Here is a 26847-nt window from a genome sequence, read left to right on the forward strand (position 1 = left end):
TCCGCACACTCCACTGGCTTCCAGTTGAAGCTCGCATCCGCTACAAGACCATGGTGCTTGCCTATGGAGCAGTGAGGGGAACGGCACCTCTGTACCTTCAGGCTCTGATCAGTCCCTACACCCAAACGAGGGCATTGCGTTCATCCACCTCTGGCCTGCTGGCTCCCTTCCTCTGCGGAAGCATAGCTCCCGCTCAGCCCAGTCAAAACTGTTCGCTGCTCTGGCACCCCAATGGTGGAACAAGCTCCCCTCACGACGCCAGGACAGCGGAGTCACTCACACCTTCCGGAGACATTTGAAACCCCACCTCTTTAAGGAATACCTGGGATAGGATAAAGTATTCCTTCTAACCCCCCCCAAATTGTAAAGTGGTTATCCCACTGGCTATAGAGTTGAAGCACCAATTTGTGAGTCGCTCTGGCTAAGAGCGTCTGCTAAATGACGTTAATGTGCCCTTGAGCAAGGCACTTAACCCTAATTGCTCCTGTAAGTCGCTCTGGATAAGAGCGTCTGCTAAATGACTAAAATGTAAAAATTTAAATATAACAGGGTTATTCTGTGGGTCTGGTGTAAAGAGATTCTCATGTTATAACGGGGTTATTCTGTGGGTCTGGTGTAAAGAGATTCTCATGTTATAACAGGGTTATTCTGTGGGTCTGGTGTAAAGAGATTCTCATGTTATAACGGGGTTATTCTGTGGGTCTGGTGTAAAGAGATTCTCATGTTATAACAGGGTTATTCTGTGGGTCTAAAGAGATTCTCATGTTATAACGGAGTTATTCTGTGGGTCTAAAGAGATTCTCATGTTATAACAGGGTTATTCTGTGGGTCTGGTGTAAAGAGATTCTCATGTTATAACGGGGTTATTCTGTGGGTCTAAAGAGATTCTCATGTTATAACAGGGTTATTCTGTGGGTCTAAAGAGATTCTCATGTTATAACGGGGTTATTCTGTGGGTCTAAAGAGATTATCATGTTATAACGGGGTTATTCTGTGGGTCTAAAGAGATTCTCATGTTATAACAGGGTTATTCTGTGGGTCTAAAGAGATTCTCATGTTATAACAGGGTTATTCTGTGGGTCTGGTGTAAAGAGATTCTCATGTTTATAACGGGGTTATTCTGTGGGTCTGGTGTAAAGAGATTCTCATGTTATAACAGGGTTATTCTGTGGGTCTGGTGTAAAGAGATTCTCATGTTTATAACGGGGTTATTCTGTGGGTCTAAAGAGATTCTCATGTTATAACAGGGTTATTCTGTGGGTCTGGTGTAAAGAGATTCTCATGTTTATAACGGGGTTATTCTGTGGGTCTGGTGTAAAGAGATTCTCATGTTTATAACGGGGTTATTCTGTGGGTCTGGTGTAAAGAGATTCTCATGTAATAACGGGGTTATTCTGTGGGTCTGGTGTAAAGAGATTCTCATGTTTATAACGGGGTTATTCTGTGGGTCTGGTGTAAAGAGATTCTCATGTTTATAACGGGGTTATTCTGTGGGTGTAAAGAGATTCTCATGTTTATAACGGGGTTATTCTGTGGGTGTAAAGAGATTCTCATGTTATAACGGGGTTATTCTGTGGGTCTGGTGTAATGAGATTCTCATGTTATAACGGGGTTATTCTGTGGGTCTGGTGTAAAGAGATTATCATGTTTATAACGGGGTTATTCTGTGGGTCTAAAGAGATTCTCATGTTATAACGGGGTTATTCTGTGGGTCTAAAGAGATTATCATGTTTATAACGGGGTTATTCTGTGGGTCTAAAGAGATTCTCATGTTATAACGGGGTTATTCTGTGGGTCTAAAGAGATTATCATGTTTATAACAGGGTTATTCTGTGGGTGTAAAGAGATTCTCATGTTATAACAGGGTTATTCTGTGGGTCTGGTGTAAAGAGATTCTCATGTTTATAACGGGGTTATTCTGTGGGTGTAAAGAGATTCTCATGTTTATAACGGGGTTATTCTGTGGGTGTAAAGAGATTCTCATGTTATAACGGGGTTATTCTGTGGGTCTGGTGTAATGAGATTCTCATGTTATAACGGGGTTATTCTGTGGGTCTAAAGAGATTCTCATGTTATAACGGGGTTATTCTGTGGGTCTGGTGTAAAGAGATTCTCATGTTATAACAGGGTTATTCTGTGGGTCTAAAGAGATTCTCATGTTATAACTGGGTTATTCTGTGGGTCTGGTATAAAGAGATTATCATGTTATAACAGGGTTATTCTGTGGGTATGGTGTAAAGAGATTCTCATGTTTATAACGGGGTTATTCTGTGGGTGTAAAGAGATTCTCATGTTATAACGGGGTTATTCTGTGGGTCTGGTGTAAAGAGATTCTCATGTTATAACAGGGTTATTCTGTGGGTATGGTGTAAAGAGATTCTCATGTTTATAACGGGGTTATTCTGTGGGTGTAAAGAGATTCTCATGTTATAACGGGGTTATTCTGTGGGTCTGGTGTAAAGAGATTCTCATGTTGTAACAGGGTTGTAGCAATGTTCTATACTGTGTGTCTCTCTGTAATCTGGAGGTTTAGGGTTAGATAGTACGTAGACTGTAATAATGATATGTTATATGTTTCTCTGTAGGGCTGTGGAGCACTGTTTCCACGTGGGACAGGAAGGATGGTGATCTGTCTATAGGGTTAGGGTTAGGCAGTGTATAGGGTTAGGGTTAGGCAGTGTATAGGGTTAGGGTTAGGCAGTGTATAGGGTTAGGGTTAGGCAGTGTATAGGGTTAGGGTTAGGCAGTGTATAGGGTTAGGGTTAGGCAGTGTATAGGGTTAGGGTTAGGCAGTGTATAGGGTTAGGGGTGAGCAGTGTATAGGGTGGGTTAGGCGTGCAGGGTTAGGGTTAGGCAGTGTATAGGGTTAGGTTAGGCAGTGCAGGGTTGGGGTTAGGCAGTGTATGGGGTTAGGGTTAGGCAGTGTATAGGGTTAGGGTTAGGCAGTGTATAGGGTTAGGGTTAGCAGTGTAGGTTAGGGTTAGGCAGTGTATAGGTTAGGGTTGGGCAGTGTATAGGGTTAGGGTTAGGCAGTGTATGGGTTAGGGTTGAGGCAGTGTATAGGGTTAGGGTTAGGCAGTGTATAGGGTTGGAAGCAGTGCGTAGAGGTTGGGGTTGGGCAGTGGGGTTGGGGTTAGGCAGTGTATAGGGTTAGGGTTGGCAGTCTATAGGGTTGGGGTTAGGCAGTGTATAGGGTTAGGGTTAGGCAGTGTATAGGGTTAGGGTTAGGCAGTCTATAGGGTTAGGGTTAGGCAGTGTATAGGGTTAGGGTTAGGCAGTGTATAGGGTTAGAGTTAGGCAGTGTATAGGGTTAGAGTTAGGCAGTGTATAGGGTTAGGGTTAGGCAGTGTATAGGGTTAGGGTTAGGCAGTGTATAGGGTTAATAGCAGTAGTATGTATAATCATGTTCTATATCTCTCTAGGTCTGTGGAGCACTGTTTCCACATGTGTGACAGGATGGTGATCTATTTCTTCATAGCGGCCTCCTACGCACCCTGGTGAGAATACACTACTGTCTCTATAACTAGACTACACTACTGTCTCTATAACTAGACTACACTACTGTCTCTATAACTAGACTACACTACTGTCTCTATAACTAGACTACACTACTGTCTCTATAACTAGACTACACTACTGTCTCTATAACTAGACTACACTACTGTCTCTATAACTAGACTACACTACTGTCTCTATAACTAGACTACACTACTGTCTCTATAACTAGACTACACTACTGTCTCTATAACCACTACTGTCTCTATAACTAGACTACACTACTGTCTCTATAACTAGACTACACTACTGTCTCTATAACTAGACTATCAATCAATCAATCAATCAATTTTATTTTATATAGCCCTTCTTACATCAGCTAATATCTCGAAGTGCTGTACAGAAACCCAGCCTAAAACCCCAAACAGCTAGTAATGCAGGTGTAGAAGCACGGTGGCTAGGAAAAACTCCCTAGAAAGGCAAAACCTAGGAAGAAACCTAGAGAGGAACCAGGCTATGAGGGGTGGCCAGTCCTCTTCTGGCTGTGCCGGGTGGAGATTATAACAGAACCATGCCAAGATGTTCAAAAATGTTCATAAGTGACAAGCATGGTCAAATAATAATCAGGAATAAATCTCAGTTGGCTTTTCATAGCCGATCATTAGAGTTTAAAACAGCAGGTCTGGGACAGGTAGGGGTTCCACAAACCGCAGGCAGAACCAGTTTAAACTGGAATAGCAGCAAGGCCAGGCGGACTGGGGACAGCAAGGAGTCACCACGGCCGGTAGACCGACGTATGGTCCTAGGGCTCAGGTCTCTCAGTTGGCTTTTCATAGCCGATCATTTAGAGTTGAAAACAGCAGGTCTGGGACAGGTAGGGGTTTCGTAGCCAGCGCAGGCAGAACAGTTGAAACTGGAATAGCAGCAAGGCCAGGCGGACTGGGGACAGCAAGGTGTCATCATGCCCGGTAGTCCTGACGTATGGTCCTAGGGCTCAGGTTCTCAGAGAGAAAGAGAGAACGAGAGAATTAGAGAGAGCATACTTAAATTCACACAGGACACTGGATAAGACAGGAGAAGTACTCCAGGTATAACCAACTAACCCCAGCCCCCGACACATAAACTACTGCAGCATAAATACTGGAGGCTGAGACAGGAGCGGTCCGGAGACACTGTGGCCCCATCCGAAGAAACCCCGGACAGGGCCAAACAGGAAGGATATAACCCCACCCACTCGCGCCAAAGCACAGCCCCCGCACCACTAGAGGGATATCCCCAACCACCAACTTACAATCCTGAGACAAGGCCGAGTATAGCCCACAGAGGTCTCCACCACAGCACAAACCAAGGGGGGGCGCCAACCCAGACAGGAAGATCACGTCAGTAACTCAACCCACTCAAGTGACGCACCCCTCCCAGGGACGGCATGAAAGAGCACCAGCAAGCCAGTGACTCAGCCCCTGCAACAGGGTTAGAGGCAGAGAACCCCAGTGGAGAGGGGAACCGGCCCGGCAGAGACAGCAAGGGCTGTTCGTTGCTCCAGCCTTTCCGTTCACCTTCACACTCCTGGGCCAGACCACACTCAATCATATGACCTACTGAAGAGATAAGTCTTCAGTAAAGACTTAAAGGTTGAGACCCGAGTCTGCGTTCTCTCACATGGGTAGGCAGACTGTTCCATAAAAATGGAGATCTATAGGAGAAAGCCCTGCCTCCCGCTGTTTGCTTAGAAATTCTAGGGACAATTAGGAGGCCTGCGTCTTGTGACCGTAGCGTACGTATTGGTATGTACGGCAGGACCAACTCGGAAAGATAGGTAGGAGCAAGCCCATGTAACGCTTTATAGGTTAACAGTAAAACCTTGAAATCAGCCCTTGCCTTAACAGGAAGCCAGTGTGGAAGCTAGCACTGGAGTAATATGATCAAATTTCTTGGTTCTAGTCAGGATTCGGCAAGCCGTATTTAGCACTAACTGAAGTTTATTTAGTGCTTTATCCGGGTAGCCGGAAAATAGAGCATTGCAGTAGTCTAATCTAGAAGTAACAAATGCATGGATTAATTTTTCTGCATCATTTTTGGACAGAACATTTCTGATTTTTTGCAATGTTACGTAGATGGAAAAAAGCTGTCCTTGAAACAGTCTTGATATGTTCGTCAAAAGAGAGATCAGGGTCAAGAGTAACGCCTAGGTCCTTCACAGTTTTATTTGAGACGACTTTACAACCATCAAGATGAATTGTCAGATTTAACAGAAGATCTCTTTGTTTCTTGGGACCTAGAACAAGCATCTCTGTTTTGTCCGAGTTTAAAAGTAAAAAGTTTTCAGCCATCCACTTCCTTATGTCTGAAACACAGGCTTCAGCGAGGGCAATTTTGGGGCTTCACCATGCTTCATTGAAATGTACAGCTGTGTGTCATCCGCATAGCAGTGAAAGTTAACATTATGTTTTCGAATAACATCCCCAAGAGGTAAAATATATAGTGAAAACAATAGTGGTCCTAAAACGGAACCTTGAGGAACACCGAAATGTACAGTTGATTTGTCGGAGGACAGACCATTCACAGAGACAAACTGATATCTTTCCGACAGGTAGGATCTAAACCAGGCCAGAACTTGTCCGTGTAGACCAATTTGGGTTTCCAGTCTCTCCAAAAGAATGTGGTGATCGATGGTGTCAAAGGCAGCACTAAGGTCTAGTAGCACGAGGACAGATGCAGAGCCTCGGTCTGACGCCATTAAAAGGTCATTTACCACCTTCACAAGTGCAGTCTCAGTGCTATGATGGGGTCTAAAACCAGACTGAAGCATTTCGTATACATTGTTTGTCTTCAGAAAGGCAGTGAGTTGCTGCGCAACAGCTTTTTCTAAAATTTTTGAGAGGAATGGAAGATTCGATATAGGCCGATAGTTTTTTATATTTTCCGGGTCAAGGTTTGGCTTTTTCAAGAGAGGCTTTATCACTGCCACTTTTAGTGAGTTTGGTACACATCCGGTGGATAGAGAGCTGTTTATTATGTTCAACATAGGAGGGCCAAGCACAGGAAGCAGCTCCTTCAGCAGTTTAGTAGGAATAGGATCCAGTATGCAGCTTGAAGGTTTAGAGGCCAAGTGATTATTTTCATCATTGTGTCAAGAGATATAGTACTAAAACACTTAAGTGTCTCTCCCGATCCCAGGCCCTCGCAGCTGTGCAGATCCAGGACAGCTAAGCCCTGGAGGAATACGCAGATTCAAAGAGGAGTCCGTAATTTGCTTTCTAATGGTCATGATCTTTTCCTCAAAGAAGTTCATGAATTTATCACTGCTGAAGTGAAAACCATCCTCTCTTGGGGAATGCTGCTTTTAGTTAGCTTTGCAACAGTATCAAAAAGAAATTTTGGATTGTTCTTATTTTCCTCGATTAATTTGGAAAAGTAGGATGATCGAGCAGCAGTGAGGGCTCTTCGGTACTGCACGGTACTGTCTTTCCAAGCTAGTCGGAAGACTTCCAGTTTGGTGTGGCGCCATTTCGTTCCAATTTCCTGGAAGCTTGCTTCAAAGCTCGGGTATTTTCTGTATACCAGGGAGCTAGTTTCTTATGACAAATGTTTTTCGTTTTAGGGGTGCAACTGCATCTAGGTATTGCGTAAGTTAAATTGAGTTCCTCAGTTAAGTGGTTAACTGATTTTTTGTCCTCTGACGTCCTTGGGTAGGCAGAAGGAGTCTGGAAGGGCATCAATGAATTTTTGTGTTGTCTGAGAATTTATAGCACGACTTTTGATGCTCCTTGGTTGGGGGTCTGAGCAGATTATTTGTTGCGATTGCAAACGTAATAAAATGGTGGTCCGATAGTCCAGGATTTTGTGGAAAAACATTAAGATCTACAACATTTATTCCATGGGACAAAACTAGGTCCAGAGTATGACTGTGGCAGTGAGTAGGTCCAGAGACATGTTGGACAAAACCCACTGAGTCGATAATGGCTCCGAAATACTTTTGGAGTGGGTCTGTGGACTTCTCCATGTGAATATTAAAATCACCAAAAATTAGAATATGATCTGCTATGACTACAAGGTCTGATAGGAATTCAGGAAACTCAGAGAGGAACGCTGTATATGGCCCAGGAGGCCTGTAAACAGTAGCTATAAAAAGTGATTGAGTACACTACTGTCTCTATAACTAGACTACACTACTGTCTCTATAACTAGACTACACTACTGTCTCTATAACTAGACTACACTACTGTCTCTATAACTAGACTACTGTCTCTATAACCACTACTGTCTCTATAACTAGACTACACTACTGTCTCTATAACTAGACTACACTACTGTCTCTATAACTAGACTACACTACTGTCTCTATAACTAGACTACACTACTGTCTCTATAACTAGACTACACTACTGTCTCTATAACCACTACTGTCTCTATAACCACTACTGTCTCTATAACCACTACTGTCTCTATAACCACTACTGTCTCTATAACTAGACTACACTACTGTCTCTATAACTAGACTACACTACTGTCTCTATAACTAGACTACACTACTGTCTCTATAACTAGACTACACTACTGTCTCTATAACTAGACTACACTACTGTCTCTATAACCACTACTGTCTCTATAACTAGACTACACTACTGTCTCTATAACTAGACTACACTACTGTCTCTATAACTAGTCTACACTACTGTCTCTATAACTAGACTACACTACTGTCTCTATAACTAGACTACACTACTGTCTCTATAACTAGACTACACTACTGTCTCTATAACCACTACTGTCTCTATAACCACTACTGTCTCTATAACCATTACTGTCTCTATAACTAGACTACACTACTGTCTCTATAACTAGACTACACTACTGTCTCTATAACCACTACTGTCTCTATAACTAGACTACACTACTGTCTCTATAACCACTACTGTCTCTATAACTAGACTACACTACTGTCTCTATAACTAGACTACACTACTGTCTCTATAACTAGACTACACTACTGTCTCTATAACCACTACTGTCTCTATAACTAGACTACACTACTGTCTCTATAACTAGACTACACTACTGTCTCTATAACTAGACTACACTACTGTCTCTATAACTAGACTACACTACTGTCTCTATAACCACTACTGTCTCTATAACTATACTACACTACTGTCTCTATAACTAGACTACACTACTGTCTCTATAACTAGACTACACTACTGTCTCTATAACTAGACTACACTACTGTCTCTATAACTAGATTACACTACTGTCTCTATAACTAGACTACACTACTGTCTCTATAACCACTACTGTCTCTATAACTAGACTACACTACTGTCTCTATAACTAGACTACACTACTGTCTCTATAACTAGACTACACTACTGTCTCTATAACCACTACTGTCTCTATAACTAGACTACACTACTGTCTCTATAACTAGACTACACTACTGTCTCTATAACTAGACTACACTACTGTCTCTATAACTAGACTACACTACTGTCTCTATAACCACTACTGTCTCTATAACTAGACTACACTACTGTCTCTATAACTAGACTACACTACTGTCTCTATAACTAGACTACACTACTGTCTCTATAACTAGACTACACTACTGTCTCTATAACTAGACTACACTACTGTCTCTATAACTAGACTACACTACTGTCTCTATAACCACTACTGTCTCTATAACTAGACTAAACTACTGTCTCTATAACTAGACTACACTACTGTCTCTATAACTAGACTACACTACTGTCTCTATAACCACTACTGTCTCTATAACTAGACTACACTACTGTCTCTATAACTAGACTACACTACTGTCTCTATAACCACTACTGTCTCTATAACCACTACTGTCTCTATAACTAGACTACACTACTGTCTCTATAACTAGACTACACTACTGTCTCTATAACTAGACTACACTACTGTCTCTATAACCACTACTGTCTCTATAACCACTACTGTCTCTATAACCACTACTGTCTCTATAACCACTACTGTCTCTATAACTAGACTACACTACTGTCTCTATAACTAGACTACACTACTGTCTCTATAACTAGACTACACTACTGTCTCTATAACTAGACTACACTACTGTCTCTATAACTAGACTACACTACTGTCTCTATAACCACTACTGTCTCTATAACTAGACTACACTACTGTCTCTATAACTAGACTACACTACTGTCTCTATAAATAGACTACACTACTGTCTCTATAACTAGACTACACTACTGTCTCTATAACTAGACTACACTACTGTCTCTATAACTAGACTACACTACTGTCTCTATAACCACTACTGTCTCTATAACCACTACTGTCTCTATAACCATTACTGTCTCTATAACTAGACTACACTACTGTCTCTATAACTAGACTACACTACTGTCTCTATAACTAGACTACACTACTGTCTCTATAACTAGACTACACTACTGTCTCTGTAACCACTACTGTCTCTATAACTAGACTACACTACTGTCTCTCTATAACTAGACTACACTACTGTCTCTATAAATAGACTACACTACTGTCTCTATAACTAGACTACACTACTGTCTCTATAACTAGACTACACTACTGTCTCTATAACTAGACTACACTACTGTCTCTATAACCACTACTGTCTCTATAACCACTACTGTCTCTATAACCATTACTGTCTCTATAACTAGACTACACTACTGTCTCTATAACTAGACTACACTACTGTCTCTATAACTAGACTACACTACTGTCTCTATAACTAGACTACACTACTGTCTCTATAACCACTACTGTCTCTATAACTAGACTACACTACTGTCTCTATAACTAGACTACACTACTGTCTCTATAACTAGACTACACTACTGTCTCTATAACCACTACTGTCTCTATAACTAGACTACACTACTGTCTCTATAACTAGACTACACTACTGTCTCTATAACTAGACTACACTACTGTCTCTATAACCACTACTGTCTCTATAACTAGACTACACTACTGTCTCTATAACTAGACTACACTACTGTCTCTATAACCACTACTGTCTCTATAACCACTACTGTCTCTATAACTAGACTACACTACTGTCTCTATAACTAGACTACACTACTGTCTCTATAACTAGACTACACTACTGTCTCTATAACCACTACTGTCTCTATAACCACTACTGTCTCTATAACCACTACTGTCTCTATAACCACTACTGTCTCTATAACTAGACTACACTACTGTCTCTATAACTAGACTACACTACTGTCTCTATAACTAGACTACACTACTGTCTCTATAACTAGACTACACTACTGTCTCTATAACTAGACTACACTACTGTCTCTATAACCACTACTGTCTCTATAACCACTACTGTCTCTATAACTAGACTACACTACTGTCTCTATAAATAGACTACACTACTGTCTCTATAACTAGACTACACTACTGTCTCTATAACTAGACTACACTACTGTCTCTATAACTAGACTACACTACTGTCTCTATAACCACTACTGTCTCTATAACCACTACTGTCTCTATAACCATTACTGTCTCTATAACTAGACTACACTACTGTCTCTATAACTAGACTACACTACTGTCTCTATAACCACTACTGTCTCTATAACTAGACTACACTACTGTCTCTATAACCACTACTGTCTCTATAACTAGACTACACTACTGTCTCTATAACTAGACTACACTACTGTCTCTATAACTAGACTACACTACTGTCTCTATAACCACTACTGTCTCTATAACTAGACTACACTACTGTCTCTATAACTAGACTACACTACTGTCTCTATAACTAGACTACACTACTGTCTCTATAACTAGACTACACTACTGTCTCTATAACCACTACTGTCTCTATAACTAGACTACACTACTGTCTCTATAACTAGACTACACTACTGTCTCTATAACTAGACTACACTACTGTCTCTATAACTAGACTACACTACTGTCTCTATAACCACTACTGTCTCTATAACTAGACTACACTACTGTCTCTATAACTAGACTACACTACTGTCTCTATAACTAGACTACACTACTGTCTCTATAACTAGACTACACTACTGTCTCTATAACTAGACTACACTACTGTCTCTATAACTAGACTACACTACTGTCTCTATAACCACTACTGTCTCTATAACTAGACTACACTACTGGCTCTATAACTAGACTACACTACTGTCTCTATAACTAGACTACACTACTGTCTCTATAACCACTACTGTCTCTATAACTAGACTACACTACTGTCTCTATAACCACTACTGTCTCTATAACTAGACTACACTACTGTCTCTATAACCACTACTGTCTCTATAACTAGACTACACTACTGTCTCTATAACCACTACTGTCTCTATAACTAGACTACACTACTGTCTCTATAACTAGACTACACTACTGTCTCTATAACCACTACTGTCTCTATAACCACTACTGTCTCTATAACCACTACTGTCTCTATAACTAGACTACACTACTGTCTCTATAACCACTACTGTCTCTATAACTAGACTACACTACTGTCTCTATAACTAGACTACACTACTGTCTCTATAACTAGACGACACTACTGTCTCTATAACTAGACTACACTACTGTCTCTATAACTAGACTACACTACTGTCTCTATAACTAGACTACACTACTGTCTCTATAACCACTACTGTCTCTATAACTAGACTACACTACTGTCTGTATAACTAGACTACACTACTGTCTCTATAACCACTACTGTCTATATAACTAGACTACACTACTGTCTCTATAACTAGACTACACTACTGTCTCTATAACTAGACTACACTACTGTCTCTATAACTAGACTACACTACTGTCTCTATAACTAGACTACACTACTGTCTCTATAACCACTACTGTCTCTATAACTAGACTACACTACTGTCTCTATAACTAGACTACACTACTGTCTCTATAACTAGATTACACTACTGTCTCTATAACTAGACTACACTACTGTCTCTATAACATACACTACTGTCTCTATAACTAGACTACACTACTGTCTCTATAACTAGACTACACTACTGTCTCTATAACCACTACTGTCTCTATAACTAGACTACACTACTGTCTCTATAACTAGACTACACTACTGTCTCTATAACCACTACTGTCTCTATAACTAGACTACACTACTGTCTCTATAACAAGACTACACTACTGTCTCTATAACTAGACTACACTACTGTCTCTATAACTAGACTACACTACTGTCTCTATAACTAGACTACACTACTGTCTCTATAACCACTACTGTCTCTATAACTAGACTACACTACTGTCTCTATAACTAGACTACACTACTGTCTCTATAACTAGACTACACTACTGTCTCTATAACTAGACTACACTACTGTCTCTATAACTAGACTACACTACTGTCTCTATAACCACTACTGTCTCTATAACTAGACTACACTACTGTCTCTATAACTAGACTACACTACTGTCTCTATAACCACTACTGTCTCTATAACTAGACTACATTACTGTCTCTATAACTAGACTACACTACTGTCTCTATAACCACTACTGTCTCTATAACTAGACTACACTACTGTCTCTATAACAAGACTACACTACTGTCTCTATAACTAGACTACACTACTGTCTCTATAACTAGCCACTACTGTCTCTATAACTAGACTACACTACTGTCTCTATAACTAGACTACACTACTGTCTCTATAACTAGACTACACTACTGTCTCTATAACTAGACTACACTACTGTCTCTATAACTAGACTACACTACTGTCTCTATAACTAGACTACACTACTGTCTCTATAACTAGACTACACTACTGTCTCTATAACCACTACTGTCTCTATAACTAGACCACACTACTGTCTCTATAACCACTACTGTCTCTATAACCACTACTGTCTCTATAACTAGACTACACTACTGTCTCTATAACTAGACTACACTACTGTCTCTATAACTAGACTACACTACTGTCTCTATAACTAGACTACACTACTGTCTCTATAACTAGACTACACTACTGTCTCTATAACTAGACTACACTACTGTCTCTATAACTAGACTACACTACTGTCTCTATAACTAGACTACACTACTGTCTCTATAACTAGACTACACTACTGTCTCTATAACTAGACTACACTACTGTCTCTATAACCACTACTGTCTCTATAACTAGACTACACTACTGTCTCTATAACTAGACTACACTACTGTCTCTATAACCAGACTACACTACTGTCTCTATAACTAGACTACACTACTGTCTCTATAACCACTACTGTCTCTATAACTAGACTACACTACTGTCTCGTATAACTAGACTACACTACTGTCTCTATAACCACTACTGTCTATATAACTAGACTACACTACTGTCTCTATAACTAGACTACACTACTGTCTCTATAACTAGACTACACTACTGTCTCTATAACTAGACTACACTACTGTCTCTATAACTAGACTACACTACTGTCTCTATAACTAGACTACACTACTGTCTCTATAACCACTACTGTCTCTATAACTAGACTACACTACTGTCTCTATAACTAGACTACACTACTGTCTCTATAACTAGACTACACTACTGTCTCTATAACCACTACTGTCTCTATAACTAGACTACACTACTGTCTCTATAACTAGACTACACTACTGTCTCTATAACCACTACTGTCTCTATAACTAGACTACACTACTGTCTCTATAACTAGACTACACTACTGTCTCTATAACCACTACTGTCTCTATAACTAGACTACACTACTGTCTCTATAACAAGACTACACTACTGTCTCTATAACTAGACTACACTACTGTCTCTATAACTAGACTACACTACTGTCTCTATAACTAGACTACACTTACTGTCTCTATAACCACTACTGTCTCTATAACTAGACTACACTACTGTCTCTATAACTAGACTACACTACTGTCTCTATAACTAGACTACACTACTGTCTCTATAACTAGACTACACTACTGTCTCTATAACCACTACTGTCTCTATAACTAGACTACACTACTGTCTCTATAACTAGACTACACTACTGTCTCTATAACCACTACTGTCTCTATAACCACTACTGTCTCTATAACCATTACTGTCTCTATAACTAGACTACACTACTGTCTCTATAACTAGACTACACTACTGTCTCTATAACCACTACTGTCTCTATAACTAGACTACACTACTGTCTCTATAACCACTACTGTCTCTATAACTAGACTACACTACTGTCTCTATAACTAGACTACACTACTGTCTCTATAACTAGACTACACTACTGTCTCTATAACCACTACTGTCTCTATAACTAGACTACACTACTGTCTCTATAACTAGACTACACTACTGTCTCTATAACTAGACTACACTACTGTCTCTATAACTAGACTACACTACTGTCTCTATAACCACTACTGTCTCTATAACTAGACTACACTACTGTCTCTATAACTAGACTACACTACTGTCTCTATAACTAGACTACACTACTGTCTCTATAACTAGACTACACTACTGTCTCTATAACTAGACTACACTACTGTCTCTATAACTAGACTACACTACTGTCTCTATAACCACTACTGTCTCTATAACTAGACTACACTACTGTCTCTATAACTAGACTACACTACTGTCTCTATAACTAGACTACACTACTGTCTCTATAACCACTACTGTCTCTATAACTAGACTACACTACTGTCTCTATAACTAGACTACACTACTGTCTCTATAACCACTACTGTCTCTATAACCACTACTGTCTCTATAATTAGACTACACTACTGTCTCTATAACTAGACTACACTACTGTCTCTATAACCACTACTGTCTCTATAACTAGACTACACTACTGTCTCTATAACTAGACTACACTACTGTCTCTATAACTAGACTACACTACTGTCTCTATAACCACTACTGTCTCTATAACTAGACTACACTACTGTCTCTATAACCACTACTGTCTCTATAACTAGACTACACTACTGTCTCTATAACCACTACTGTCTCTATAACTAGACTACACTACTGTCTCTATAACCACTACTGTCTCTATAACTAGACTACACTACTGTCTCTATAACTAGACTACACTACTGTCTCTATAACCACTACTGTCTCTATAACCACTACTGTCTCTATAACCACTACTGTCTCTATAACTAGACTACACTACTGTCTCTATAACAACACTACTGTCTCTATAACTAGACTACACTACTGTCTCTATAACTAGACTACACTACTGTCTCTATAACTAGACGACACTACTGTCTCTATAACTAGACTACACTACTGTCTCTATAACTAGACTACACTACTGTCTCTATAACTAGACTACACTACTGTCTCTATAACCACTACTGTCTCTATAACTAGACTACACTACTGTCTCTATAACTAGACTACACTACTGTCTCTATAACCACTACTGTCTATATAACTAGACTACACTACTGTCTCTATAACTAGACTACACTACTGTCTCTATAACTAGACTACACTACTGTCTCTATAACTAGACTACACTACTGTCTCTATAACTAGACTACACTACTGTCTCTATAACCACTACTGTCTCTATAACTAGACTACACTACTGTCTCTATAACCACTACTGTCTCTATAACCACTACTGTCTCTATAACTAGACTACACTACTGTCTCTATAACTAGACTACACTACTGTCTCTATAACTAGACTACACTACTGTCTCTATAACTAGACTACACTACTGTCTCTATAACTAGACTACACTACTGTCTCTATAACTAGACTACACTACTGTCTCTATAACTAGACTACACTACTGTCTCTATAACTAGACTACACTACTGTCTCTATAACTAGACTACACTACTGTCTCTATAACTAGACTACACTACTGTCTCTATAACCACTACTGTCTCTATAACTAGACTACACTACTGTCTCTATAACTAGACTACACTACTGTCTCTATAACTAGACTACACTACTGTCTCTATAACTAGACTACACTACTGTCTCTATAACTAGACTACACTACTGTCTCTATAACCACTACTGTCTCTATAACTAGACTACACTACTGTCTCTATAACTAGAACACTACTGTCTCTATAACTAGACTACACTACTGTCTCTATAACTAGACTACACTACTGTCTCTATAACCACTACTGTCTCTATAACTAGACTACACTACTGTCTGTATAACTAGACTACACTACTGTCTCTATAACCACTACTGTCTATATAACTATACACTACTGTCTCTATAACTAGACTACACTACTGTCTCTATAACTAGACTACACTACTGTCTCTATAACTAGACTACACTACTGTCTCTATAACTAGACTACACTACTGTCTCTATAACTAGACTACACTACGCCATAACCACTACTGTCTCTATAACTAGACTACACTACTGTCTCTATAACTAGACTACACTACTGTCTCTATAACTAGACTACACTACTGTCTCTATAACCACTACTGTCTCTATAACTAGACTACACTACTGTCTCTATAACTAGACTACACTACTGTCTCTATAACCACTACTGTCTCTATAACTAGACTACACTACTGTCTCTATAACTAGACTACACTACTGTCTCTATAACCACTACTGTCTCTATAACTAGACTACACTACTGTCTCTATAACAAGACTACACTACTGTCTCTATAACTAGACTACACTACTGTCTCTATAACTAGACTACACTACTGTCTCTATAACTAGACTACACTACTGTCTCTATAACCACTACTGTCTCTATAACCAGACTACACTACTGTCTCTATAACTAGACTACACTACTGTCTCTATAACTAGACTACACTACTGTCTCTATAACTAGACTACACTACTGTCTCTACTAACCACTACTGTCTCTATAACTAGACTACACTACTGTCTCTATAACTAGACTACACTACTGTCTCTATAACCACTACTGTCTCTATAACCACTACTGTCTCTATAACCATTACTGTCTCTATAACTAGACTACACTTACTGTCTCTATAACTAGACTACACTACTGTCTCTATAACCACTACTGTCTCTATAACTAGACTACACTACTGTCTCTATAACCACTACTGTCTCTATAACTAGACTACACTACTGTCTCTATAACTAGATACACTACTGTCTCTATAACTAGACTACACTACTGTCTCTATAACCACTACTGTCTCTATAACTAGACTACACTACTGTCTCTATAACTAGACTACACTACTGTCTCTATAAACTAGACTACACTACTGTCTCTATAACTAGACCACACTACTGTCTCTATAACCACTACTGTCTCTATAACTAGACTACACTACTGTCTCTATAACTAGACTACACTACTGTCTCTATAACTAGACTACACTACTGTCTCTATAACTAGACTACACTACTGTCTCTATAACTAGACTACACTACTGTCTCTATAACTAGACTACACTACTGTCTCTATAACCACTACTGTCTCTATAACTAGACTACACTACTGTCTCTATAACTAGACTACACTACTGTCTCTATAACTAGACTACACTACTGTCTCTATAACCACTACTGTCTCTATAACTAGACTACACTACTGTCTCTATAACTAGACTACACTACTGTCTCTATAACCACTACTGTCTCTATAACCACTACTGTCTCTATAACTAGACTACACTACTGTCTCTATAACTAGACTACACTACTGTCTCTATAACCACTACTGTCTCTATAACTAGACTACACTACTGTCTCTATAACTAAACACTACTGTCTCTATAACTAGACTACACTACTGTCTCTATAACCACTACTGTTCTCTATAACTAGACTACACTACTGTCTCTATAACGACACTACTGTCTCTATAACTAGACTACACTACTGTCTCTATAACCACTACTGTCTCTATAACTAGACTACACTACTGTCTCTATAACCACTACTGTCTCTATAACTAGACTACACTACTGTCTCTATAACTAACACTACTGTCTCTATAACACACTACTGTTCTATAACCACTACTGTCTCTATAACCACTACTGTCTCTATAACTAGACTACACTACTGTCTCTATAACCACTACTGTCTCTATAACTAGACTACACTACTGTCTCTATAACTAGACTACACTACTGTCTCTATAACTAGACGACACTACTGTCTCTATAACTAGACTACACTACTGTCTCTATAACTAGACTACACTACTGTCTCTATAACTAGACTACACTACTGTCTCTATAACCACTACTGTCTCTATAACTAGACTACACTACTGTCTGCTATAACTAGACTACACTACTGTCTCTATAACCACTACTGTCTATATAACTAGACTACACTACTGTCTCTATAACTAGACTACACTACTGTCTCTATAACTAGACTACACTACTGTCTCTATAACTAGAACACTACTGTCTCTATAACTAGACTACACTACTGTCTCTATAACCACTACTGTCTCTATAACTGGACTACACTACTGTCTCTATAACCACTACTGTCTCTATAACCACTACTGTCTCTATAACTAGACTACACTACTGTCTCTATAACTAGATCCACTACTGTCTCTATAACTAGACTACACTACTGTCTCTATAACTAGACTACACTACTGTCTCTATAACTAGACTACACTACTGTCTCTATAACTAGACTACACTACTGTCTCTATAACTAGACTACACTACTGTCTCTATAACTAGACTACACTACTGTCTCTATAACTAGACTACACTACTGTCTCTATAACTAGACTACACTACTGTCTCTATAACCACTACTGTCTCTATAACTAGACTACACTACTGTCTCTATAACTAGACTACACTACTGTCTCTATAACTAGACTACACTACTGTCTCTATAACCACTACTGTCTCTATAACTAGACTACACTACTGTCTGTATAACTAGACTACACTACTGTCTCTATAACCACTACTGTCTATATAACTAGACTACACTACTGTCTCTATAACTAGACTACACTACTGTCTCTATAACTAGACTACACTACTGTCTCTATAACTAGACTACACTACTGTCTCTATAACTAGACTACACTACTGTCTCTCTATAACTAGACTACACTACTGTCTCTATAACCACTACTGTCTCTATAACTAGACTACACTACTGTCTCTATAACTAGACTACACTACTGTCTCTATAACTAGACTACACTACTGTCTCTATAACCACTACTGTCTCTATAACTAGACTACACTACTGTCTCTATAACTAGACTACACTACTGTCTCTATAACCACTACTGTCTCTATAACTAGACTACACTACTGTCTCTATAACTAGACTACACTACTGTCTCTATAACCACTACTGTCTCTATAACTAGACTACACTACTGTCTCTATAACAAGACTACACTACTGTCTCTATAACTAGACTACACTACTGTCTCTATAACTAGACTACACTACTGTCTCTATAACTAGACTACACTACTGTCTCTATAACCCACTACTGTCTCTGATAACTAGACCACACTACTGTCTCTATAACTAGACTACACTACTGTCTCTATAACTAGACTACACTACTGTCTCTATAACTAGACTACACTACTGTCTCTATAACTAGACTACACTACTGTCTCTATAACCACTACTGTCTCTATAACTAGACTACATTACTGTCTCTATAACTAGACTACACTACTGTCTCTATAACCACTACTGTCTCTATAACTAGACTACATTACTGTCTCTATAACTAGACTACACTACTGTCTCTATAACGCACTACTGTCTCTATAACTAGACTACACTACTGTCTCTCTATAACAAGACTACACTACTGTCTCTATAACTAGACTACACTACTGTCTCTATAACTAGACTACACTACTGTCTCTATAACTAGACTACACTACTGTCTCTATAACCACTACTGTCTCTATAACTAGACCACACTACTGTCTCTATAACTAGACTACACTACTGTCTCTATAACTAGACTACACTACTGTCTCTATAACTAGACTACACTACTGTCTCTATAACTAGACTACACTACTGTCTCTATAACTAGACTACACTACTGTCTCTATAACTAGACTACACTACTGTCTCTATAACTAGACTACACTACTGTCTCTATAACCACTACTGTCTCTATAACTAGACTACACTACTGTCTCTATAACCACTACTGTCTCTATAACCACTACTGTCTCTATAACTAGACTACACTACTGTCTCTATAACCACTACTGTCTCTATAACTAGACTACACTACTGTCTCTATAACTAGACTACACTACTGTCTCTATAACTAGACTACACTACTGTCTCTATAACTAGACTACACTACTGTCTCTATAACTAGACCACACTACTGTCTCTATAACCACTACTGTCTCTATAACTATACACTACTGTCTCTATAACTAGACTACACTACTGTCTCTATAACCACTACTGTCTCTATAACTAGACTACATTACTGTCTCTATAACTAGACTACACTACTGTCTCTATAACACACTACTGTCTCTATAACTAGACTACACTACTGTCTCTATAACCACTACTGTTCTATAACTAGACTACACTACTGTCTCTATAACTAGACTACACTACTGTCTCTATAACTAGACTACACTACTGTCTCTATAACTAAACACTACTGTCTCTATAACTACACTACTGTCTCTATCTAGACCACACTACTGTCTCTATAACTAGACTACACTACTGTCTCTATAACTAGACTACACTACTGTCTCTATAACTAGACTACACTACTGTCTCTATAACTAGACTACACTACTGTCTCTATAACTAGACTACACTACTGTCTCTATAACTAGACTACACTACTGTCTCTATAACTAGACTACACTACTGTCTCTATAACTAGACTACACTACTGTCTCTATAACTAGACTACACTACTGTCTCTATAACCACTACTGTCTCTATAACTAGACGTACTACTGTCTCTATAACTCACTACTGTCTCTATAACTAGACTACACTACTGTCTCTATAACTAGACTACACTACTGTCTCTATAACTAGACTACCACTTCTTCACACCCTATAACTAGACTACACTACTGTCTCTATAACCACTACTGTCTCTATAACTAGACTACACTACTGTCTCTATAACTAGACTACACTACTGTCTCTATAACCACTACTGTCTCTATAACTAGACTACACTACTGTCTCTATAACTAGACTACACTACTGTCTCTATAACCACTACTGTCTCTATAACTAGACTACACTACTGTCTCTATAACCACTACTGTCTCTATAACTAGACTACACTACTGTCTCTATATCTGTGATACCAGGCGTGAGCTGCAGTCTACTTCACTAGTCTGGCCTAGAGCAGAGATCAGTCTGCTGAACTTGTGAATATGATGACCTTGTTTTGTGTGAAGTCTGTTTAAATTGTATGATGTAATATGTAACATAATATTATCCAGGTTGAACCTGCGGGAGCTAGGACCCTGGGCCTGTCACATGAGGTGGTTGGTCTGGGTGATGGCCTCTGTCGGAACCACATACGTCTTCTTCTTCCACGAGAGGTAACGTGTGGGTGGGTGGGTGTCTTCTTTCACAAGAGGTTAGAGGTCACATTACCCCACCCTGACCTTTAACCCCTGACCCTTGTGAGACCCTAAATCCTAACTATGTTTCTGTCCTATATCTACCCTCCTCGCTCTCTCTGTCTCTGTCTCTCTCTGTCACTCTCTCTCTATCGCTCTCTCTCTGTCGCTCTCTCTCTGTCGCTCTCTCTCTGTCGCTCTCTCTCTGTCGCTCTCTCTCTGTCGCTCTCTCTCTGTCGCTCTCTCTCTGTCGCTCTCTCTCTCTCTTCCTTTCTCTCTGTCTCTCTCTCCAGGTATAAGCTGATGGAACTGATCTGTTATACAGTGATGGGAGTGTTCCCTGCCTTGGTCATCCTGACCATGGTGAGACACATTTAGACATCAAACGCCAAAAAATGCTAATATCGGGGATATTGACTTGCATTGGTTTTGGGGCACAAATGTTAAAAAGTTAGCATTTTAAGACTGTGGCCAGCTAAACAAAACCAAAGCAAGGAATGCTGTCTCTTGTCCATAGACTGCTTACTGGGTGAGAACCAGTGTGTTATAACCACAATAACACATGGGACTTGTGTAGAACTTTAAGGACCCAAAGTCGCTCTCTTTACAATTGGAGAAATGAAACGGTAGTCAAAACAGAACGAGGGCAGACTAAACAAGAAACAGTAGTCAAAACAGAACGAGGGCAGACTAAACAAGAAACAGTAGTCAAAACAGAACGAGGGCAGACTAAACAAGAAACAGTAGTCAAAACAGAACGAGGGCAGACTAAACAAGAAACAGTAGTCAAAACAGAACGAGGGCAGACTAAACAAGAAACAGTAGTCAAAACAGAACGACGGCAGACTAAACAAGAAACAGTAGTCAAAACAGAACGAGGGCAGACTAAACAAGAAACAGTAGTCAAAACAGAACGAGGGCAGACTAAACAAGAAACAGTAGTCAAAACAGAACGAGGGCAGACTAAACAAGAAACAGTAGTCAAAACAGAACGACGGCAGACTAAACAAGAAACAGTAGTCAAAACAGAACGAGGGCAGACTAAACAAGAAACAGTAGTCAAAAACAGAACGACGGCAGACTAAACAAGAAACAGTAGTCAAAACAGAACGAGGGCAGACTAAACAAGAAACAGTAGTCAAAACAGAACGAGGGCAGACTAAACAAGAAACAGTAGTCAAAACAGAACGACAGCAGACTAAACAAGAAACAGTAGTCAAAACAGAACGACGGCAGACTAAACAAGAAACAGTAGTCAAAACAGATCGAGGGCAGACTAAACAAGAAACAGTAGTCAAAACAGAACGACGGCAGACTAAACAAGAAACCGTAGTCAAAACAGAACGAGGGCAGACTAAACAAGAAACAGTAGTCAAAACAGAATGACGGCAGACTAAACAAGAAACAGTAGTCAAAACAGAACGACGGCAGACTAAACAAGAAACAGTAGTCAAAACAGAACGACGGCAGACTAAACAAGAAACGGTAGTCAAAACAGAACGACGGCAGACTAAACAAGAAACAGTAGTCAAAACAGAACGATGGCAGACTAAACAAGAAACAGTAGTCAAAACAGAACGACGGCAGACTAAACAAGAAACAGTAGTCAAAACAGAACGACGGCAGACTAAACAAGAAACAGTAGTCAAAACAGATCGAGGGCAGACTAAACAAGAAACAGTAGTCAAAACAGAACGACGGCAGACTAAACAAGAAACCGTAGTCAAAACAGAACGAGGGCAGACTAAACAAGAAACAGTAGTCAAAACAGAATGACGGGCAGACTAAACAAGAAACAGTAGTCAAAACAGAACGACGGCAGACTAAACAAGAAACAGTAGTCAAAACAGAACGACGGCAGACTAAACAAGAAACGGTAGTCAAAACAGAACGACGGCAGACTAAACAAGAAACAGTAGTCAAAACAGAACGATGGCAGACTAAACAAGAAACAGTAGTCAAAACAGAACGACGGCAGACTAAACAAGAAACAGTAGTCAAAACAGAACGACGGCAGACTAAACAAGAAACGGTAGTCAAAACAGAACGACGGCAGACTAAACAAGAAACGGTAGTCAAAACAGAACGACGGCAGACTAAACAAGAAACAGTAGTCAAAACAGAACGACAGCAGACTAAACAAGAAACAGTAGTCAAAACAGAACGACGGCAGACTAAACAAGAAACAGTAGTCAAAACAGAACGAGGGCAGACTAAACAAGAAACAGTAGTCAAAACAGAACGAGGGCAGACTAAACAAGAAACAGTAGTCAAAACAGAACGAGGGCAGACTAAACAAGAAACAGTAGTCAAAACAGAACGACGGCAGACTAAACAAGAAACAGTAGTCAAAACAGAACGACGGCAGACACTAAACAAGAAACAGTAGTCAAAACAGAACGAGGGCAGACTAAACAAGAAACAGTAGTCAAAACAGAACGACGGCAGACTAAACAAGAAACAGTAGTCAAAACAGAACGACGGCAGACTAAACAAGAAACAGTAGTCAAAACAGAACGACGGCAGACTAAACAAGAAACAGTAGTCAAAACAGAACGACGGCAGACTAAACAAGAAACAGTAGTCAAAACAGAACGACGGCAGACTAAACAAACAGAGAAGTGTGATGGATCAGAGTACGAATGTAATTTGGGTGAACTTGTCCTTTAACCTTTAACCCTTATTGTCCCCCTGTAGCCGGACCGCGAGGGGCTGTGTGAGTTGTTAGTGGGCGGAGCCTGTTACTGTCTGGGCATGGTGTTCTTCAAGAGCGATGGCCTCGTCCCATTCGCCCATGCCATCTGGCACCTGTTCGTTGCCATGGGAGCGGGCGTCCACTACTACGCCATCTACCGGTACCTCTACACGCCAGCAGCCGATCAGATGAAGACATCCAGATGACACACGGAGGCCTGGGGGGGCGAGGGGTGATGACGTCACAGGAAGTTGAAGAAAGGAGTGGCCTAGTGAAGAAGTGATGTCAAGAACGGAGGAATGGAGAGATGAGAATAGAACCATGGAAACATGGAGAGATGAGAATAGAACCATGGAAACATGGAGAGATGAGAATAGAACCATGGAAACATGGAGAGATGAGAATAGAACCATAGAAACTGTTATTTCACGCTTTATTTTCTTATTCATTCTTTCCCTGGTTTGGGTTTATGTGCCCTGGTCAGACATGATGTAAATCACTGGTTTATGTGTCCTGGTCAGACATTATGTAAATCACTGGTTTATGTGTCCTGGACAGACATTATGTAAATCACTGGTTTATGTGTCCTGGTCAGACATGATGTAAATCACTGGTTTATGTGTCCTGGACAGACATGATGTAAATCACTGGTTCTCTAGATGGAAGAGTCCGTTTTTAAGGCTGTCCCAAATGGCACCCTGTTCCCTACATACAGAGCCCTGGTCAAACACAGTGCACTATGGGCAATAAGGTACCATTTGGAACAGCCTAAATGACCGTACAGCGACGCGTCTTTAACTGTCTGTCTGTCTGTCAGTGTCCTGAAGCTGGAGACGGGTGGCGACGTCGTCTAGTTACGGAACCCTCCAGTGTAGAAAGCGTGTAGAGTAGCCTGGAAGCCACAGACGGTGGAGGTGTTTCTCCTGATTGGACTACTATTACATTCCAGACTAGTGAAGGTATTATCCTACTACAGCCATTATTAATACTATTACTACTAGTATGATTATTACTATTACGATTATTACTATTATTAGTATTACTATTACGATTATTACTATTATGATTATTACTATTATGATTATTACTATTACGATTATTACTATTATGATTATTACTATTATGATTATTACTATTATTATTATTACTATTATGATTATTACTATTACGATTATTACTATGATTATTATTATGATGATTATGATTATGATTATGATTATTACTATTATGATTATTACTATGATTATTATTATGATGATTATGATTATGATTATTACTATTATGATTATTACTATGATTATTACTATGATGATTATGATTATTACTATTATGATTATTACTATGATTATTATGATTATTATTATTAGTAGTATTACTATTATGATTATTATTATTATTATTATTAGTAGTAGTAGTATTACTGTTACTATTAGACATTGATCTAGATCAGTTTGGTGTTGTAACCTCTAATGGTTCAGGTTAGTGTCTGGACATTGATCTAGATCAGTTTGGTGTTGTAACCTCTAATGGTTCAGGTTAGTGTCTGGACATTGATCTAGATCAGTTTGGTGTTGTAACCTCTAATGGTTCAGGTTAGTGTCTGGACATTGATCTAGATCAGTTTGGTGTTGTAACCTCTAATGGTTCAGGTTAGTGTCTGGACATTGATCTAGATCAGTTTGGTGTTGTAACCTCTAATGGTTCAGGTTAGTGTCTGGACATTGATCTAGATCAGTTTGGTGTTGTAACCTCTAATGGTTCAGGTTAGTGTCTGGACATTGATCTAGATCAGTTTGGTGTTGTAACCTCTAATGGTTCAGGTTAGTGTCTGGACATTGATCTAGATCAGTTTGGTGTTGTAACCTCTAATGGTTCAGGTTAGTGTCTGGACATTGATCTAGATCAGTTTGGTGTTGTAACCTCTAATGGTTCAGGTTAGTGTCTGGACATTGATCTAGATCAGTTTGGTGTTGTAACCTCTAATGGTTCAGGT

At 39.5% G+C, this 26847-nt stretch overlaps 1 protein-coding gene across 1 annotated transcript in view; it reads left to right on the plus strand.

Annotated features, from left to right (window-relative positions):
- LOC123490383 (monocyte to macrophage differentiation factor 2-like) overlaps positions 1–25856 on the plus strand; it is a gene marked incomplete at its 5' end in the record, with an annotated part of 27461 nt that extends 1605 nt beyond the window's left edge. Inside the window, 4 exons of the mRNA XM_045220424.1 lie at positions 3423–3497; positions 22037–22138; positions 22453–22522; positions 24857–25856. Of these exons, the coding sequence (XP_045076359.1) occupies positions 3423–3497; positions 22037–22138; positions 22453–22522; positions 24857–25060 (451 nt within the window). The remainder of the gene's footprint in view (positions 1–3422; positions 3498–22036; positions 22139–22452; positions 22523–24856) is intronic.
- Between the last annotated feature and the right edge of the window lie 991 nt (positions 25857–26847).

The sequence above is a fragment of the Coregonus clupeaformis genome, unplaced genomic scaffold (genome assembly GCF_020615455.1).
Source record: "Coregonus clupeaformis isolate EN_2021a unplaced genomic scaffold, ASM2061545v1 scaf3784, whole genome shotgun sequence".
Classification (NCBI taxonomy): domain Eukaryota; kingdom Metazoa; phylum Chordata; class Actinopteri; order Salmoniformes; family Salmonidae; genus Coregonus; species Coregonus clupeaformis.